General features: G+C 34.6%; 3 protein-coding genes across 3 annotated transcripts; 2 read left to right on the top strand and 1 right to left on the bottom strand.

Moving 5' to 3' along the window:
* Window positions 1–8558: 8558 nt before the first annotated feature.
* On the top strand, window positions 8559–9337 carry LOC134247603 (uncharacterized). The gene is made up of 2 exons (XM_062729934.1): window positions 8559–8694; window positions 8841–9337. Exons 1-2 carry the CDS (start codon window positions 8559–8561, stop codon window positions 9335–9337), a joined length of 633 nt encoding a protein of 210 aa, XP_062585918.1.
* A 1786-nt stretch (window positions 9338–11123) lies between these two features.
* LOC134247605 (uncharacterized) lies at window positions 11124–13661 on the top strand. Its single transcript, XM_062729936.1, has 3 exons — window positions 11124–11669; window positions 11782–12041; window positions 12278–13661. The coding sequence occupies exons 1-3, from the start codon at window positions 11447–11449 to the stop codon at window positions 13142–13144; spliced, it is 1350 nt and encodes a 449-aa protein (XP_062585920.1). The 5' UTR covers window positions 11124–11446; the 3' UTR covers window positions 13145–13661.
* Window positions 13662–13694: 33 nt separating this feature from the next.
* On the bottom strand, window positions 13695–18479 carry LOC134247604 (uncharacterized). The gene is made up of 3 exons (XM_062729935.1): window positions 18322–18479; window positions 17232–17389; window positions 13695–15469 (listed from the first exon to the last, which is right to left on the bottom strand). The coding sequence occupies exons 1-3, from the start codon at window positions 18472–18474 to the stop codon at window positions 14332–14334; spliced, it is 1449 nt and encodes a 482-aa protein (XP_062585919.1). The 5' UTR covers window positions 18475–18479; the 3' UTR covers window positions 13695–14331.
* Window positions 18480–21283: the final 2804 nt, after the last annotated feature.

Genomic DNA, 21283 nt, shown 5'->3' with positions numbered 1-21283 from the left:
AGGTAAGTTTTATTACCGTTATTTGTTGTTTCAAGTCAGAAAATCAAGGTCTGTTGGATTCGACCTATCAGTGGGGTCAATTCCAGGTACCTGAGGCATAAATAACAGGAAATTTCTCCGTTTATATGTAGTCTTTAAACTATGTAGTCAGATTTTTTTTTGGACAGAAAGGGTATCTAGTCAACTCGTGCCCAAACCGACTAGTATGCAAACCAGTCACTCGTACAGAAGGCCCAAATATGTCATTCTCTCTACACGAGGTTTTAATTTGTTTCCAACACTGTTACACCTATATTTATCATTTCTAAGAGCTTACTTTATGTATAAAGAATAATTTTTCTTACTTACCAGTAATTTACACATGAAATTTAGCTTTACATTTAGCCTATTTTTTACAATCCGTACATTCGATTTTAGTGCTGCGCTCGCTCCAACGGTCGCACCGTCAACATATTAGGATTAAAACATCTAAATTATACTGTAAAAATTAGTCTCCCGTAAATACGAACATGTGTAAAATATATGGTAACTTTTCCGATAATTTTGGAATCTCGATATGGCCATGCAATTCCTTATCGCACCATTGGGACTAATTGGTCGATGGCGCGATATGGATGAAGCGATAGCGCGATGGCAATGGTGCAATAAAACGATGAAGCGACAGTGAATATCGCTTCATCGTGATCGTATCATTGCTCCATCGTGCTACGGCACCATCGTCACTGCATTGTTGCGAAATCACATCATCTTTATTCCACCATCGCTTCATATCTTCATCGCCCTAACGACGTAAATCTCGAATCCACAGATACTATTTTAACGATTTTTTTTTACAACGTTTGGATCTGTTGCTCTCTGCTCTATTTGACCGAATTCTCTTAAGCAGAGAGTTACATTTCTGCAGCTATGTAGTTGCTATTGATGATATTGCTATAACCAAGTTCATTTCTCGAAACAGGCATATTTTTGCAAAACGTACGCTTTCTAAATTGTTCCCCTGATCTGTTCCGCCATCTGTATATTTCAACAGGATAGGTTTTCTCTCTTCTATGTTGGCAAGAACCTTAGCTTAGATGTCTAAATGGATTAGCACTCTGAAGAACTGAGTCATTAACAGCTGTGAAGACAGGCACGTAGCAACGGGGGGGGGGGCTGCCCCCCCCCCCCCCACTTTTTCCCCCAACATTACCTTTTCTATTGAAAATGTCCATTGAAAGGTTGGTTGCCCCCCCCCCCCCCACTTTTCACCACAGTATAGTGATATCAAGGAAATTTAGCATTGCATGCAAATAAATTTGAAGTGAAAGGAAGTTGGCCTTGAAAAAAAGTTGGCCACTACCCCCCCCCCCCCCCCCCCCCTGTAGATCCACCTGCACTTAAGCGAATTAAATAAATGGGGACGGACAGCCTATGCTTTTCTATAAATCTGTACCGTTGCATATTTGTGCAAAATGGTGAGCTGCAGTGAATTTTTTCATCAAAAAGAATAGACTTTAAAATATTCGAATATGCAAGTTTTTCATCAAGCACTTTATATTTTTCATTCACATTTCCTTTCAAAGCCCCTCTGAACTCAATGGTAGCATTAGCAGCTATTGTTCTAACTGGATGAAGCAGGCTCTGATGTTTCATATGTGTATTTATATAGTATTGAAAAAGTGATTGTGCAGAATATGAGGAAACTGACGCATTTCGTGACGTCATAATGTATTTAACTGCCAGAAAATTACGTCATTTTTGATAGACATCAATCACCAAAGGTCTATATGATATTAAATGCGTTGTTTACTAAAATAAAGCAGTTTCAGCTTTTAATTCACATGGCTAGATTTGGTGAAATTTTGCGTTTTCAAATTTTTTGAATGATCTTTGACATTTTTTAAGTATTGATTAACGTCTGATATATAACTTCTCGAATATATTGTTGCATATTTTTCCCCTTCACTACTGTTACATCGACTCAAGCCACGGTCCGGAGTCCGCCTAAAGCTCTCTCCTATCAGAATGGGAGAGTAACGTACATTTTGGCCGTGGTTTGCGACGATGCTACTGTTAATATTTTAGCGAGGAGTAAAAAAAAAAAGGGACTTGGTCGCACATTTACTGGAACCCACTACGTTTTTTATAAAGTGAAACAATAAGTCAATATAGATATGGTATTTCAAAATCATTTTGGATGATAGAATATTAAAAAAACGGACATATGATTTTGGAAGAATCTCCTTCTTACAAAGGGAGCTTTTGGGGTCCGCTTCCTCTAAAATGGACATTACAAGACAATATTGGTACCTGCTCTGTCAGCAGGAACCAAAATAATTATACTTATCGTGTAATCTCTCTTATTTTCTTTCACTTCAGACACAGGAACATTTCTTCGGGAACTCAGTACTGCGGACCAAATGTCCACTATTATTGATGGATGTCCAATCTGATTAAAATCAGATCATTTGATCCGCTCACATAAATCGCTTCACAAGGATCTAAAGAAACCCCATTCAGGGTCATCTCCTGGTGACCTTTCTAATAAAAATATTCATGAAAATTTTGACCAATCAGAGAGATCGTACTTAAGCGACATTCGCGAAAACGAATATAGAAGTGAAAGTAGCTGCGGAGAAGATCTTATCGTTTCGTACAAAACAAAGAGCTAAAAAACAAGATAAAAGCAAGTACTTATTATATTACTGTACAGAAAAGACTTTGGTTCTTCTCTTGACAGGCTACAGGAACTAGGTCACGGTTTTTCCATTCGTGTATCATCGGGCTTTTCCCCTCTGTAACTGAATTCCGAGATACTTTCCAATTCTCCAAAGTGAACATTTGATTGGATAATTCAAAGGTCACCCGGAGATGAACCTGAATGGGATTTCTTCAGATCCTTGTGTAGCGATCTAAGTGAGCGGATCAAAGGATCGGATTTTAATCAGATTGGATGGATGTCTTGGATAAATTGAGTCTCTCAGTGTAAAAACGAGAGAGCGGAGATTTTGTGCAGGAAAGTTTGATTGTGAACGCCTGCTTCCTTCGGGTCTACAAGATCTAGAGGGCTAGGATTGATCAGATTATGCCCTGGATATAATGACTGCAATATATTATATAATGACTTAATTTATCATTTTAATTCATACAAGAGGCCAACGGGCCTTATAGGTCCCCTGAGTATCATGTAACAACTTTCCAACAAATGAATTTGGTTTGGGTTTTAGACCAGAGGCCATGAAATTCACAATTTTGAAAGAAGCACCATTGCTTATCATGATTATAAACTTGGCATCCTTACTCTATTTACTTAATACCCAGAGGTAGATCAGAGTAACAAAGAGAAAATGCACTTCCACTTTACAACCAGTTGTGCACCCCACCTCAAAGGAATCAATGACCCTGGGGACACATTTCAACATTTTGGAAATTTTATCATAAATTTAATTTCATCGTAAATGGTTTGATAAATACCAAAGAGCAGATTTCAAAGCATTAATTAATTTTCAGACTATGTAATCCCCCCTCCGATACCTCTGACCTAGGGGGCATGGAATTAACCATTTTGCTAGATGCACCTTTCTTCATCATAAATATATATACTTGGATCATAAGCATAATACCCAGGAGCAAAGGAAAAGATTTCCAAAGAATTAATGTTATTTTCACTATAAAATCAAAAGAGCCCCCCCCCCCCCCACACCAAATGGCATTCGCAAAACCTCTGACACAGGGGCCATGAAATTCACAAATTTGGTTGAGGCATCATAAAGTTTATTTAATACCCAGGAGCAGAGAAGAAGATTTTGAAAGAATTAATACATTTTCACAATATATTCAATAAAGCCCCGTACTACCACCGGACCAGAACCCCTGACCCTGGGGCCATAAAATTCGCAATTTTGGAAGAGGCACTCTTGCTCATCATAACTTTGCACTTAGTTTATTAAATACCCAGGAGCAGAGGAGAATATTTTTGAAAAATTAATGCATTTTCACTTTATTATCGATAGAGCCCCGCCCTAACACCAAAACCTCTGACCCTGGGGCCATAAAATTCACAATTTTTGAGGAGGCAATCTTGCTCATCATAACTATGAACTTAGTTTATTTAATACCCAGGCCCTAGGATCATGAAACAGACCTAAGACTTAATTCAAATTTTCAATTGCCTCTAAAATGTTTGTTAATTATCGAATTGATCTATAAATTTGCTAACACAACATTTGCATGAATCAAAATGAAACGCATCACATTTTTGATCTGTTCGCCTTATATAAAATTTAAGTACAGTATATGAAGATTCTGACCTAAGCTTAAGATATAACGTGATCCCGGGGCCTGCTGTAGAGGAGATTTTCAAAGAACTAATGCATTTTCATTATATAATCAATAGAGCCCCGCCCTAACACCAGAACCCATGACCCTGGGGCCATAAAATATACAATTGTGGAAGAAGCACTCTTGCTCATCATAACTATCTACTTAGTTAACTTATTTAAGACCGAGGAATAGAGAAGATTTTCAAGGAATTAATGCATTTTTCACTATATAAACAATAGAGCCCCGCCCTAACACCAGAACCCCTGACCCTGGGGCCATAAAATTCACAATTGTGGAAGAGGCACGCTTGCTCATTATAACTATGTACATACTTATCGATTTTATGAACAATTTAGAAAGCTTGGAACAAACGTTAATGCAAGTGTCAGTGATATACCGAGTGACGACGATACAACCAATTTCGAAGAACTTGACTGTGACATATCTAATGAAGAAATACTTGACGCACTTACTTAGTTGACTTGACGCACTTACTAAGTTAAAGAGAGAAAAGCCTAACGGAACAGACTTGATTATTAATGTGTATTTCATTGAATTTAAAACTATTTTGCTGCCTATTATTTATAACTTATTTAACAGAATATTTCATTCTGGTTTTTTTCCATATATGTGGACAAAGTCCATTCTTGTACCTGCATTTAAAAAAGGTGATGCAACCGATACAAATAATTACAGAGGTATTAGTCTTCTAAATTGCTTTTGCAAACTTTTTACTACTGTTTTAATTCAAAGATTGTTAAAATGGTCAAATAAGAACTGTGTTATTTCAGATGCACAATTCGAATTTCAGCCTAAACGGGGAACAGCTGAAGCAATATTTTGTATACATACAATAATTATTTAATGAATCATTAAGAAAGAAAAATAGACTTTATTGTTGTTTTATTGATTATACAAAAGCATTTGATACTGTACAAAGCGCACAATTATGGCACAAACTTATTCTGTATGGAATTAAGGGAAAATTACTTGGCATTATCAAGACAATGTATTCTAGTATGAAATTTTGTGTAAAATATGCGGGGATGCTATCAGAATTATTTAAGGTCAGACGCGACGTATCTTCCATTGTTTCCAAAGATTTTTTTCTATCTCCGCAATGTGAAGATTTCCACTACGAAAAACCGGAATAATTCCAGAATTGGTTTGAATGTTAAGAAATTATTATGTCCCTTTATGCGCTTTTTGTAATTGGAGGTAATTTTATTACTTTGTTTACAACATGGAGGAACAAGTTCGCGGGAAAGTTAGGAAATTTATATCCGAAGGAAAGTTGAGAAGGATACGGGCATTAGAAGTAAACAAACAGCGGAAAAACCAAGGAGAGATACTTCTGCAGCCAAGTGAGTAAAATTTTGATTATGATTTCTTGTTTTCGATTCTCTTTCATATATGGTTCATACGGACGTATAAACACCTTCATGTATATCCTGCATATTATTGTATAACTGTGCATTTCATTTATTAAAGGTCATGATGATGCAGGTCTTGTTCTGTCAGAGACTTGTCACTCCATCGATTTGCCATAATATGTACCTTATGAGCATGATTATTGTATGTCAGTGCCATCACACATTGAAGAAGAGGAAATCGTGATAGGTTGTGAAGACACTGGTGATGATGTAACGATAAAGTGGAACGAAGGGAGAAGGATTATTGAAATTCAGTACGTCATTGAGAAGTTGCTTGAAGGTTGTGAATTCTGCAGACATCCTTTGAACTTCACAAATATTTGTGGTGAGATCAGATATGGACTGGCATCAATGTTAGAAAATAAAGTGTGTGAATTGTGATATGGTGGTATGAGTTCCAACAGGAAAGAGACACTCACGTGTAGACAATGACCATCCATCAAGAGCATTTGATGTCAACACAAAACTGGCTCTTGGTAGGCTTTGTATATAGATAATTAAATTTTATATGTACATGTACTACAAACAAAAATGTAGTGCAGTTTTTTTCTAAGGACATATTTTTATATGATATTTGAATGGTATACTAGTTGAACCACCAGATATATTATAAATTACAAAAATTTAAATGTTATTATGTTGTAAAAAGAACAGTATATAAAATTGTTTATATTTTATAGGTATGCTTCATGCAGGCATTGGCCAGAAGAAAGTATCAATGCCATTAAGTGTACTTAATATTCCATCTATGTGCCACAAAACCTTGAAGAAAACAGAAAGGGAAGTAGGAAAGGATTAGAAGAAGTGGCCAAAAAGAGTTGTGACGATATGGCTGCAGCCGAGAAGGAATCATCAAGGTACCAAATTACTTTTGTAGTAACAGAAATATATTGAACATTTTTTAACCTGTGTACTGTGACAGGTATTTTTATCAAACATTTTTTTTAATAATATTTGCAATGCTTATAATATAAATAGGAAAATCAAGGTTACATACACTAAAATGAACTATGTTGTTTTACAGTACACCTAATGAGCTGTCTGTATCATTTGATGACGGGTGGCAGAAAAGAGGATCAGTATGTCAGGTATATAATTTATTTTCTAAACATTCCAGTAAAATAAAACAATATCACACAACATGCCGTTTGGTTGCGCTAAAGTTATGTAGTACGTAATCCATTGTTACGACTGTGTGAGTGCATTCAATTTGAGTGATTATATAATATAACTATTATGGTCTTCAGTGAATGGTCAAATTTATGACAGGTTATAAGGACTCATGGCAATTGATATTGACCTCAGACACAGAAAATGATAGCAACCTCGCCTGCTCTTTCGATATCACTCTCTGTGCCTTCGGTCAATATCAATTGCCATGAGTCCCTATAACCACATATCGACCTTCACTGAAGTCCATAATTGTATAATATGTAACACTTTGTGGCATTTCTGGCATGTAGTACATTTTTATCTCTTTAGTGGATGTTAATAAAATAATAAGGGATATGTTTTTTTAATAAAAATTGAATACATCTTCCACTGTTTCATAGTCCAACTTCAATAGATTGATTAGTGTATGGCAAACTGGCAATAAGTAAAATGTAACACAGTACATTTTATCTTCATAAAGTAATTTAGTTGTGATATTACTCTTTTATTGCATGTATTTTTTATAAAATTTTGCAGGTCATGCTGCAATGATCGGAAATGAAACGGGGAAAATTGTCAATTTTGCAACTCGCAACAGCTATTGTAGAGTATGCGACAACTCTGAAAAATCTGGAAAGGATGTACCCATCCATGACTGTCGAAAGAACTGGTCCAAAAGTGCAAAAGCCATGGAACCAGATGTTGCAAGAACATGGCCAAAATGATGTGAATGTCAGCACTGTTATCATGGACAATGATTCAACAACTGTTGCAAGAGCACGCCTGGAGGTAAACCCAGCCCTAAAGAAACAGAGTGATAAAAACCATACAATGAAACAATTTACTAATAAATTATATGACTTGAAGAAGAGCAAGAACTACAAAGAACTAAATACCAAAACCATAAATCATAAATCATATCAGCAAGTGTTTCAAATACTGCATCAGTCAAAATCAAGAAGATTTGAGCAGTCTAAAGAAATATCTAGAGGCCATAAAACCACATGTCTATGGAGACCACAGCCTATGTCATACCTGTCATACCTGGTGTGGATTTCTCTCTTCACCTGAAACCTACAAGCCACAGCAACTTCCATATCATCGTTACCTATCTAACCAGCACTTGAAATCTGATCTGTTATCTCTCTGTGGATTCTACATTTTACAGGCTGAAAAATTAATCAACTTAGGAAGTACACAGGCAAATGAGAGTTTCAACAATACAGTTGCAAGTAAAACACCAAAGTCCACTTTCTACTCTGGATCCGAGAGTAATGACTTTCGCATTGCTGCTGCTGTGGCACAGAAAAATTTAGGACATCAATATGTAATACAGGTATATACATGTAGTATAGTAATTTGTATATTTCATTACTACAAGACAATACAATAAACACGTGTATTTCCATGTAAAGAAGACATCATTTTGAATATACCCTCTTTCATTACAGGTAAATGAGAAGTTGCTTCTTTCTCCTGGACAAGTCACTAGTTCCAGTGCAAAGAAAACAGACTTGAAAAGGAAACGAGACAAGGAAAAAGAAGATACACCAGCTTACAAGAAGAACAGGGCAATGAAGAAAATAGACTCCCAGAAGTCACAAGAGTCATCAGAGATTAGGGAGGGAACAACATAAAAAACGTGTTGATCTAAACAACAATGAAGGAGACATGGAAAACATTACAGAGATACCGCCACCTCTGAGAAAACCCCAGTCTACTCGTATTGTTCATGACCAGTGCACATTTGTTTATTTTGATTTGGAAACTACAGGTCTTGGCGAGTGTTCATATATTGACTACAGAAGTAATGCATGGAACTGAAGTATTGTTTTCATAATAATAATGCCACTGCTTCATTTCTTCCAGAATTATAAATTTGTAATGAAAAAGTGTATGTTGTCTGTTTGTGACATATTGATTTATAATTCCTTTTTCCTTATGATTTTATAGGTAAATATTGTGAAGTCACCCAGATTGGTGCATATGCATCTGAGAAATCGTTTTCACAGTATATCCTTCCATCTACACAACCCATTCCACCCTCTGCCACTGCTGTATCGGGTATTGCTGTGAAGGAGAATATTATGTTCAAGAATGGAGTACAGGTGCCATGTAAGAATGCGAAGGATGGTATAGAAACATTTATTACATGGTTGAAAAAATTTTCCAACATAGTGTTAGTTGCTCACAATGCAAAATTCGAGTCGATTGTTATAATCCGTGCAATGCATCAAGTGGGACTAGGAGCCAGTGACTTCATTATTGGTTTCGTAGACACACTACCTCTATTTAGAGAAGCTGTTCCCAACAGAAAGTCTTACAAACAAGTGGATCTTATGAAAGATTTATGCACAGCACATTATGACGCCCATGACGCTTTAGCGGATTCCCAAGCTCTACAGCGACTTGTGCTTCACCTTGATATTTCTAGAGCCATGATGCTGTAACACAGCTTTAGTGTAGATTTTGTTATCGAGAATGACAAATATGCTATTTTATTGAGTAGAAATGCTTCTTCATTGAAACATCTTGTAGATGAAAATATTTTATCTAAATTTACAGCTAACAAAACTGCAGCTTCTGGTCTTCACTATGACCATCTTTGCATTGCTCATCACAGAGATCCTGTGAATACTTGTTATTCACGTCGCGGCCATTTTGAAACGTGAACGAGGCTGACAGCGCAAACATGGAGGTGCGTAAAATGAAACTAAATGAATGGAGCCAAAATCTAAGTCTTGTGCCTTGCGTTTCGCAGAATAAAATTGATGAATGGGCCAACAGCATAGCTCGCATACCAAGAGCGAAACAAATCAAGGGCTATTCTAATTTCATCGAAGGATACATACACAACGTAGAAGGTTTGTGATCTATTATATATCTCTATCTTACATGCATATATTTAGTCTGATCTTTCTGCAAGCCATTTCTTGATTGTACACACTCAGGAGTGTGCAGTTAGCATCGGTACTATTTGTTGGGGTCAGGCACTCGGGCTAGTGGGTTTCTGCATGCTTGTAGCCCCTTGACTAGTAAAATACCAATGTAAGAAAGTCACTGCCGACATTTTCATTCATTTTTTGCTATTAAATTCCCAACCAATGAAAATTTTCCAGACAACATGCTCCTATTATTTGTAAATCTCCATAATCTTATCTAGTTTGCAGCACTTCAAGACTTATTTACTTCCCAAAACGATAGTGTTTTTCCTAATCCGAATTTCCTCCATTCATATGTTTAAGGTAAATAAAGGCTGATATCTCAATAACATGATTAAAGTATTTACGATCACTCAATCAACTTAAAGATGAGTGATATGTGATATTATTACATAAAATGTATTTCCAGTGTATTTAATAATTTTAAGATGAAAGAAAATGATTTCACTTCGTTTTAGATGAGGTAGTGGCACTAGTGCAGTGCACAGAATTCAGAAAAAATTACTTAAATTCCTTTTATTTATCTATCATAATTGTTAACTAATACATGATTCAATTTTACAAGTGAGAATTAAACTTTGATTTTAAAAAGACTGACTTTTAACCCTGACTATTTTTTTCAACGATAATCTTTTTTTTTTTTTTTATGTTGATTGTAATTAACCCCCCCCCCCCCCCCCCCCCCGGAATTTGGATTAGTGACTTTATTGCTGCCACTCAGGGACTAATACTTCTTTTTTTCAATTGCAAACCCCTGACACTTATAATACTCATAAACTGTGATTGTTAGATCTAACCACTCCAGACTGAATACATTAGAAAAATCGATGATCATGCAGTAATAATCAGTATGTATTGATCGCTCAATCAATCAATATACAGATATATACATAACTAGTAATCTATTTAGAGGAGATTTTATGTTTCAACTTTTAAATAAAGTCCAGGCTGTTGGGAAGACGATTTTTATCAGGTCAAAAGCATATCCATCCATGAGGAAAAACAACCCACCTTATACTCAAATGGTTTGATGGTGTTCAAAGTGTTTATAGATGTTTGAACTTGTGTTTACTTTGTCCGTTTGTGGTTTTTTTTTCTCTGGAATTTCATTTAGCATTACAATATTTATTTATGAACACATATATACATGTATTAACACTATTAATATAATGTTTGATCTGAATAAATAGTGACATATAAACTGTAATGATTGATTTGCTTTAAAATGATTCTGTTTCATTATAGCTATATAAAATCAATTGATGTAAATATATATAAATACATGTATATATACCAACATTAAAACTATGTCAAAATTTGATTACTGATTGATCGTTAATTGATTGGTTGATGCAGGGAAGTATATACTAATACTTAAATACTTAGTATATGCATCCCTGATTGATTTATGTGCATTGTTACCATTCATAGCAATCCCTGACATTTCACCAAGTCTAGCATTTAATTAAAGACTGATTCTATCAATTGGAAAAATTGAGTCGATGTACTAATTAGTATAAAATTACAGACTATACAGTCATTTAGTAAACTTTTACAGACATTTTACATTTATTTTATTTTTTTAAATATTAAAAAATCTTAATATAAAAACAGGAAATGCATATTGTTTTCATTGAAAATTACTTATTAAGAAGTATTTTATATCATATGACAGAATCCAATATTACAAATCAATTCATATATATCCAGGTGAAAATATCAGCAGATGCCTCTACAATCATTGGTTCAGAATGTGAGTGCAAAGCAGGGAATGGACACTGCAGCCATTCTTTAGGTCTTCTCTACCTGGTATCTCATTACCAGAAGCTTGGACTTGCAGGTTTGTACAAATCTTAAGCTCATAATATTTCAGTACAATGAAAGTCACACGTTGTAAAGTTTACAATAACAGTATTTAATATGCATCTATAACATTTGTTACACATTTACAGCTGTTCCACCAGTCCAGAGCAGGACATCACTGCCACAGACATGGCATATTCCAAGTAGAGTGGAAGGACTTGCTCCGAAATCTGTGGATAGTTTGAAAATTTCTAAAATCAAACCACAACAGGGTACGCCCCCCAAAAAGAAAAAGAGGGTCACTGAAGGCATTCTGCCCAACATTTACTGCCCTGTTGAGAAACCCATTTCATCTGACTTTTCTCAGCAGTTGATGCTGAACTTGAAGTCTGTTGGAAGTGATGCACAGGTAAACCAATTTTTTTAAAGTTTTAAAACCATAAATCACTTGTACCATGTACCAAACTAACTGCATAAATTTTAATTACATTTGTGTATTAGAAAAGAATTGTGTTATTTAAAAAGGTAACAATTTTAGCAAAAGTTTATAAAATTACAGTACAATACATGTACATTTATTTTGAAAAATATTGTATTTTGTACTATGTTATACACATACTTATATTAAGTGATTTTTTTCTCTAGATTCTCAAAATTCTGCCGTCCACTTCAACATCTACAGTAGAATCAACATTTGGTCCAGTACCCTTTGGATGCCCATTGTCATACCAACAGAAATTAAACTCGACAATCACGGACATACTTAATCATCCAGATGTAGTTTATCCAAATTTTCCATATCCAAATTTACAACAGTCCTACAATACAGTTTTGCCTGAGAACCAGCTGAACATGTTACTAGGAATGCACATCACTGAAACAACCAGCAAAGAAGTTGAGGAGCAAACAAGACTTCAGAGTCAAAACAAAACCTGGCATGATGTTAGAAAAAACCGAATTACATCTTCAGTGTTTAAGGATGTATGTTCACGCAGAGCAGACTTTGCAGCACTTGCTTCCAGATTTCTCAAGTCCAAAAACATAATGACAGCTCAGATGAAATTCGGCATAGAAAATGAGCCAGTTGCTGCAAAAACCTATAGTGAGATAACGGGCAATAGTGTGTATCTGTGTGGGTTTGTGATAAACCCTAGCGCTCCATATCTCGGCACATCACCAGATAGAAAAGTGTTTGATCCAAATGCAACTCCAGAGTATGGACTCCTTGAAATAAAATGTCCAAGCAAAGACTCGTTCACAGAGTGTAAATATCTTGTACAAAACAAGAACAATCATTCATTTAAACTGAGGACCAGTCACGGTTACTATTTCCAGATCATTGGTCAAATGGCACTAACTGGACTGAAATGGTGCGACTTCTTTGTTAAGTGTAGAAATGATTTTCACATGGAGAGAATATCTTTTGATCAGGACAAATGGGATTCAATGAAGTCTTCTTTGGATAAATTCTATTTTGAGGAAATGCTTCCACAAATATGTCACAAGGATTAAACAGTGAAAGCAGCATGTACATTGTGTTGGGAATGTTATTCGACATGAATCTGAACGAATACATCCATGTAATACATGTATTTTCTGTTAGTGTAGAAAAATTATATATGTATAATTGTAGTACTTACTAATATTATTTACTAAATGTGTCACACTTATCATAATATTAATTGTAACGTAGTCATGAACATATGAATCCATTTACAGATTATATATATAAAATATATTCATTTTTATTTTATGTTATAACAATTCAGCAGTTAATTTTAAATCATTTTTCACTATGTAGGATCAATGCAAAACTATTATTTTTTTCATTAAAATTGTTTGCATTTTTTAAAATGTAAAATTTATTTGTAGAATCCTTGATTTGAAGATAAATTTTAACAAATTTTTTTCCCCATTGTATACATGGTATACAGAAACCTCACGAATCACTTTTGTAAATATGTCACTGACACAAGTTAACATGTATTCTTTTATTAAATCTTTAATTATTAATAATACATTTCAGAACAATAAACAAAATTAATATAAATGTTTTTGTCTTTGTATGAGTCAGTTTGAAATATAAAATATTTTACATACATAACTGTACATGATCAGGTTTTCAATATTCATCAGGTTTTGAATAATTGATTTAAGGACCCTCTCTACACAGTGCAAAAACATTTTTGGACATTGAGAAAAATTAATTGCATAAAGGAGTTAATATGGTGCTTATCTATCTAATTTTCAATGTATGGTGCGTGGTATTTACCCCCGGGAAAAATGTTCAAAGACAACACAGTATCAGTGAATAGATATTGCTGTTAATTAGGCTGCATTTCATTTCCGGAATTTTGAGCAATTATCAACTTTTCATTTCCGACATTTTTTTTGTTATCATTTCCGACATTTTTTTGTTTTCATTTCCGAGGGTTTTAGCATGGCCTTTTAAAATGTTAAGAATACTTGAATTGATTACAAATTGAGTAATATTGTGTAAATTTCTATTTTTTAGAATTTACTTCCAAGGGCAGAGAGTACACTCTAACTGCAGAAAAATACCTTAGAATCAGAACTCTTTAGTGTGCAGTGTAGATAAGGGTTCTTAATTATTGATTTGCAAAAATGCTAATGCATGTAAACTCATAAGATATGATTATATTAAACACATTACATTTTAACACATATCTAGCAATGTTTTAAAATAATGCTCCCCGAAAATTTGTCAAAATAACACACACGGTCCAAATTTGGTTGATTGATGGTGCCAGATTCAAGGGAATTACTCCGTCAAAAATGTGGTACTCCTTTATCCTTCTGATTGCCCGCTCGACATGAATTCGCAGACGTGCGATTTCATGGGTTGTAGTAACCTCAATTCTGGAAAACTTCCCTTTTGCTCCTAAGAAAGGAGGAATGACTAGGCCGGCGTTTTTGGCTTGCAGTAGGTCAGATATTAAAAATCCCTTGTCTGCCATGACGTCGTCATATTCTTCAAGCAGATCTAGTATTCCCGATCTGGCCGTGATATCTTTGTCAGAAATCCCTCCAGTGTATAGAGAACTAACAAACGAAACAGTTCCACACGGTGTAATACCAACAAGTCCCTTGAATGTGGTGTGGCTTTTGTAGTTTGAGTAAATCTGTGAGTTCAGAACCTTTGAGCTAGGGGTCTGTACTTTTATCTCTGTGCAGTCAAGTATCACACGGGTAAATGGGTATGTAAGTCTAAAACTCTCTGGCATGTTCCTATTTACTACAGTTCTTGAAGGCCATAGAGGCAAACTGCCGAGCATAGCATACAGGTAGTTTGACCATGTGATCAAAATCCTGCTTATAGATGTTTGTGACACACAAAATCTGACCGCTAGATCTTGTTCGGGGAAGCCTTGTCTAATTCTACAGAGGAAGACAAAGAACTCGTCAATCAGGGACAGATGATGACTTTCGAAACTAAAAGTTATTTTTTTTACTTTTTCTAAATCTGCTCCCTGTCTCTGCATCTGAGTCCATCGAATCATTGTCATAGCTGTTGGTTTGAGAGCACTAAATACAGCTGTCAATGTTTGGTAATCTTTGAATCCTGTGTAGAAATTAATCATGTTGTCGTCATTGTGAAATCGTTCTAATCCAAACTTTGCTTCTTTTAGAGCTATGTTCTCCTGCTCAAGTCGCTTCAGTTCTGCTTGCGCTGATTCAAGTTTTGAAGAATCGGATTCTTGTTGCACAACATAGTCATGGTCAAATGTTGCCAGTGGAATTTGTACACAATCATGTTCATTACTCGCAGATGTTGATGCCATAACATTTTCACCCTCACCCTTTTCAATCTTGACTCTGAAATAAAAAACAACACACAATTCATCAAGTTGTATTTAAACATGATTATGAATATATATATCAGGCATTTTGAAAGTATACATGCATACACAGTACCAGTGTACAGATTTTCTGTGCTAATTACATGTTGAGAAAATTTGGACATGATAATTTATTAAATCATTTAATTTTCAATTTTCTTTCTAAATATATTCTGTAAAAATCAAACTGAGAAATTTCCTTCTGAATAATAACGTGAAAAAAAAAGTTTTATCAACTTATTCTTGTAAATTAAAAAAAAAAAATTAGGTGCTTGTGAAAACCTAACTAATCTACATGAACTTTAAATTAAAATACAAGATAATTATACCGCATTACATAATACTTAATGAATAATCAATATGATTTGAAAAGCTCATTAGGCCTAAAATAGAAATTTGTTTGCAGTTGCTTACTAATCTACTGGAAATGCACCTAACCCAAAGGTGTCCTAGTTTCCACTCCAGTGATAAGTCTAAATTGGGTTGAAAATAGTTTATTTTGGAGGTCAGATGTAAATATATTTGGCAGGATAAACAAAATACATGGTCATTGTCTTGAAATATAAGCGATATTTGGGCTCGGGTCGAAAACGTGCTCGTCAAGTATTGCCTTCTATCAAGTTTTCTTACCCTCGTCCAAATATTGCTTATATTTGAAGACAGTAGCCATGTATTTTATATATCTAAAACAGTACGACATTTAACTCTGAACACGACATAGTCCAGACTTTTTACTACCATTTCTAATTATGATATCCAAAATATTTTTATATCACTTGGTGGGATTTCTTAGCAGTATGCCAGGGTCTTATGTTGAACTCACAAACATCTCCACTTCTAAAGATATGAAGTCCTAAAACTCAGAATCCCATGGGAGTATGGTGGGATTTTCAGTCCCACCAACTATCCCACCATTCTCCCATGGGAGAAAAAATGTCAGATGGGATATTTTTTCCTGTGGGATTTTTTCTCCCACAAATTTGTTCAAATGGGATAAATCCCACGGATATTGACAATGAATTATTTTCACCAATGCGTTGTTATAGTAGGAATATATTCTATATATCATGATGAGATATTTGTCATTGTCATAATTTATGGGATATATTCCATGTTTCTCAATAAATGGGAGATATGGTTTGATTGTCAATATCCGTGGGATTTATCCCATTTGAACAAATTTGTGGGAGAAAAAATCCCACAGGAGAAAATATCCCATCAGACATTTTTTCTCCCATGGGAGAATGGTGGGATAGTTGGTGGGACTGAAAATCCCACCATTCTCCCATGGGATTCTGAGTTTTAGGACTTCCTATCTTTAGAAGTGGAGGTGTTTGTGAGTTCAACATGAGACCCTGGGGTCCCTGTACTGCTAAGAAATCCCACCAAGTGATATAAAAATATTTTTGATATCATAATTAGAAATGGTAGTAAAAAGTCTGGACTATGTCGTGTCCAGAGTTAAATGTCATACTGTTCTAACAAAGACTTGAAAAATATAATCTTTTTTTCAAGAACAAAAAAACCCATTTACTTACCCACTCTAGAAATTATGGGTCGGCAACTGCAAACAATGAATTTTTTAAGCTTGCCTTATATTTACTACAGAGTTGTAATTCTATAAGAAAATTCATTATAGATCTATCATTTAATTTGAAAAATGCCTCTAGAACTAGTTCTGCAGCTATACCTGTCCATACAAACAGGAATTTACATAAATTCATTTATACAAAACTTACACTGATCTGCGCTGTGGTCCCAAGCGCTTTGCAGGCGTCTTTGTCCAAGCAAATTTTGTTGGGACAGCACCAAGGATTAGTTTTCTCTTTCCTGCCAGTGTTTTCTTTATGTCCGCATCTTCAAAGTGTGCGGAACACACAAGGGCATTATTTGTAATCTGAATACAGAAAATAAAAATTCATTAAGCACACATGCAAATAGCTTAACCTAGCACTTATTGATTTCCATAAAAATGTATTTCTAACATGTGTATTTGAGTGTCTAACTGTCCCCACCCCTTCCAAAGTCAGCTTACAATGTGTATATATATGTATCTATCAGGTCCAGCACAATACCCCGATAAAGGTATATAGCTTGCTAAAGATTGCTATATAGCTCTATCAAGGTATTTAAAATACCTTGATCAAGGTATTTTATGTAATGAAAATTCAAAAAAATTCTTTAAAAATTATTTACTGAAAGTCGAGTTCTAAGTTGTCAGTAAATTCACCCATGCATGTAAAGTACTCAAACACACAAATCAGTAGAAAAACGTGTCGTGTGATGAGACGTTATTTTATGCTTTTTTTATGACACCAGAGTGTTTTTCATGCACAAGTAGACACACTGACAACAACTCAGAACTCAACTTTCAGTAATTAATTGTTAAAGAATTTTTTTGAATTTTCATTACATAAAATACCTTGATCAAGGTATTTTAAATACCTTTGATACCTTTATAGGGGTATTGTGCTCTACCTGTCTATATCTGACCACTGTTATCTTCATGATGTATTTGTCTTTAATTTCGCCGTATCGTGGTCATGTGCATTTACATTGTATTGTAAGTTTTGTAACTCTGCAATGCATGTGCAGTAGGCGTGTAAACATGATCAGAATATACATGTAGATTTTATTTAAATAATAAACTATTAATACATTTGCCGCATCGTATATAAATAAATTATAATAGTCCATATTTCTTCAACTAAAAATAAACTCGTTCGTGGTTGTCATGTTTGTTTATATGCAATATCCAACATAAATGATCGACAAGTACAGTGTACTGATGTAGGCCTACAATAGTACAGATGCAAATGAATGCTTTACCTGGAAATTTCGCCCTATATCACGGCGAATTTTGAGGATCCATTCTTTTCTTAATTCGTTGTCACTTGGAAAGCGGTGGAACGACAAGAGGTTCTTCTCGTCATAACGAGAATCATTCGTGCAAAGTGGTACACAACAATGATACGCCGACATATTTGTTTGCGCTGAGAGCCTCGTTTTAAAACCGGAAGTTGTCAAAGGTGAATAAGAAGTATGGTGTAAAGTCTATTTTGTCAGAGAAAAACATGGGTAAGGTCAGAGTGACATCCAATGGTAAAATCATCAAGTCATTAAATCAGTATTTTATGAAAGGTAACGGACCACTTCTTATATGAATATACATGTAATGACTATTGTGATATGAATATACATGTAATGACTACATGTTTCTAATTTGAACAATTATCTGTGATATCATGATGATGTAAATACACTTTCTATTCCACTGCATTTGTTTCTCATTTCTTTTTCATATCAAAGGGAGATAACTCAATCAGTTACAATGATAAAAAATAACTATCATTAGAAAATTTATTCAATAGCCTGGAAACATGGCTTTCAAAAAATAAATTTCATTTTTTATCATACTTTTCCATCTGGATATACAGTTTCAATGGAAAATATCTACTATGACTTTATAAATAGCATTCAATACTTTTTTGCATGTTATAATAAGGATTATCCAATTTATTGTAACTCTATATAAAGCCTGGTGACATACCCCAATTTTTTGGGCATAAACAGGTTTATATGCAAATAGATCAAGCATGAAGTTTTATGGAAATTTATCTGTAATTGAGGAAGGTCTCGTGTGTCCTTAAGAACAATAACGGCCTTTTGCAGGGAGAGGTTCTGTCTCCTATTTTATTCTCTTTATATGTAAACGATTTTGAATTAAGAGTTTTTAAAACAAGAAAATGTACCGGTTGATTCACAAGAATTAAATTTATTTGGTTTAATGTATGCAGATGATATAGTTATTTTTGCAGAATCGATAGATGAGCTTGAAAGAATGCTAAATACGTTATATGATTATTCTACGAAATGGAATCTGTCTGTTAATATATCAAAAACAAAAATTGTTATTTTTAGAAACGGAGGTAAAATACGTAAGGAAGAAAAATGGCATTTAAATGGTGAATCAATTGAAGTTGTTGACCAATTTATGTACCTCGGTGTACTTTTGAATTACCTGTATAATGGAAAATTTAATAATACACAAAAACAGCTGGCATCCTAGGGTAGAGAAGCAATGTTTTTAATGAAATCAAAAATCAACCAAATGTGTCTAAATACAGAGACAATGTTTTCACTTTTTGATACTTATGATGCAAGCAATATGAATTATGGTTGTGAAATATGGGGTAGACACAATGCTAGTGATATTGAAAAAGTGCACTTGGACTTTATTGAATATCGTAGTGTTGGCAACGAGTACCCGGTTAACCGGTTAACCGTCGAACGATGCGAGTATCGGTTAGTAAAACTGCTATTCGGTTACTCGGGTAAAAATACATCTTAAAAAGTAAATAACTAAAAAAATAAAATGTTAATTTGTTTATAAGCATATACATAAGCATTTCTCTAATTCTATTTACCGTTAGATTTAATGAACTAGTGTTTAACTAATACGACCGATTCGTTTTGATTAGTTTTCACAGTTAATTGGTAGCTTTGATTGCCAGCAGGTTATACAAGTTTTGAAGACCCGGGTTTAATTACCTCATTAAAAATTTTACAAGATGTCGCCAAAGACATATATACTAGTAACTTGAAAGTATTTAAAAGAACAGCTGATTCGATACCTGTAAAATGTAATTTATGTGAATTGGAGTTATTGTGTACGGTTGTGACTTCAAATTTCTAAATAATTATTCTGCTTGATCATGACATAATACATCGGGAGTCGAAAAGTAAAAGGTGATGAATGCAATTGTAAAATAGCGTGTCTGATTTAATTAATTTTTCAATTACAAATACAGTATCAAAATTCATTCAAGATAGTGCGTGCATGGGCACCTTTAAGCATTCACAATATGTTTGTGTTTTATTTCTATCGGTAAGAAAAGGATGAGATAAATGATAAATATAAAAATGAATAAATCATCCGAGTAACTGGGTACTCGATCGAAAGATTAAGCGAGTAACCGGTTACTAAAAATCGTCCGATTTGCCAACACTATAAATATGTTTTAGGTGTTAGAAGGAGTACAAATACTGCCATGATTTTTGTTGAAACTGGTAGACTGCAAATGAAAATTGTTCGTATTTTTATACACCACGCAACTAGTTGCGTGAGGTATAATGTTTTTGACCGGTCCGTCAGTCAGTCAGTCCGTCAGTCAGTCAGTCAGTCAGTCCTCTTTTTTTGTCAGCGCAACTCCTCATAAACCGCTGCACAGAATTTCGTCAAACTTTGCAGGTATTTAGGACACAATGTGTAGATGTGCATATTACCAGGAAATTCCGATTCCATTATTTTTTCCGGGAATTTCCGCACTTTTTAACTTAGGCATTTGGCCATACCTTGAATATAGAAATGAACAGTTTGTCAGCGCAACTCCTCATAAACCGCTGCAAAGAATTTCGTCAAACTTTGCAGGTATTTAGAACACAATGTGTAGATGTGCAGATTGCCAGGAAATTCCGATTCCTTTATTTTTTCCGGGACTTTCCGCACTAAAAACTTCGAGTTTTGGCCATACCTTTTACATAGAGATGAACAGTTTGTCAGCGCAACTCCTCATAAACCGCTGCACAGAATTTCGTCAAACTTTGCAGATATTAAGGACACAATATGTAGATGTGCATATTACCAGGAAATTCCGATTCCTTTATTTCTTCCAGGAATTTCCGCACTAAAAACTTAGGTTTTTGCCATACCTTTTATATAGAGATGAACAGTTTGTCAGTGCAACTCCTCATAAACCACTGCACAGAATTTCGTTAAACTTTGCAGATA

This window comes from Saccostrea cucullata, unplaced genomic scaffold (genome assembly GCF_032062105.1).
Source record: "Saccostrea cucullata isolate Sc308-1 unplaced genomic scaffold, CSIRO_AGI_Scuc_v1 ctg8986, whole genome shotgun sequence".
NCBI lineage: Eukaryota > Metazoa > Mollusca > Bivalvia > Ostreida > Ostreidae > Saccostrea > Saccostrea cuccullata.
This window is presented reverse-complemented; position numbering and strand designations above follow the sequence as displayed.

Coding starts and splice junctions, on each gene's coding strand:
- LOC134247603 (XM_062729934.1), top strand. CDS start 8,559: ATGGAAAACATTACAGAGATACCGCCACCTCTGAGAAAACCCCAGTCT. Junction 8,695..8,840: donor TTCATATATTGACTACAGAA/GTAATGCATGGA, acceptor ATGATTTTATAG/GTAAATATTGTGAAGTCACC.
- LOC134247605 (XM_062729936.1), top strand. CDS start 11,447: ATGCATATTGTTTTCATTGAAAATTACTTATTAAGAAGTATTTTATAT. Junction 11,670..11,781: donor CCAGAAGCTTGGACTTGCAG/GTTTGTACAAAT, acceptor ACACATTTACAG/CTGTTCCACCAGTCCAGAGC. Junction 12,042..12,277: donor CTGTTGGAAGTGATGCACAG/GTAAACCAATTT, acceptor TTTTTTCTCTAG/ATTCTCAAAATTCTGCCGTC.
- LOC134247604 (XM_062729935.1), bottom strand. CDS start 18,474: ATGTCGGCGTATCATTGTTGTGTACCACTTTGCACGAATGATTCTCGT. Junction 17,390..18,321: donor ATATAGGGCGAAATTTCCAG/GTAAAGCATTCA, acceptor TTCTGTATTCAG/ATTACAAATAATGCCCTTGT. Junction 15,470..17,231: donor GGACCACAGCGCAGATCAGT/GTAAGTTTTGTA, acceptor TTTTTATTTCAG/AGTCAAGATTGAAAAGGGTG.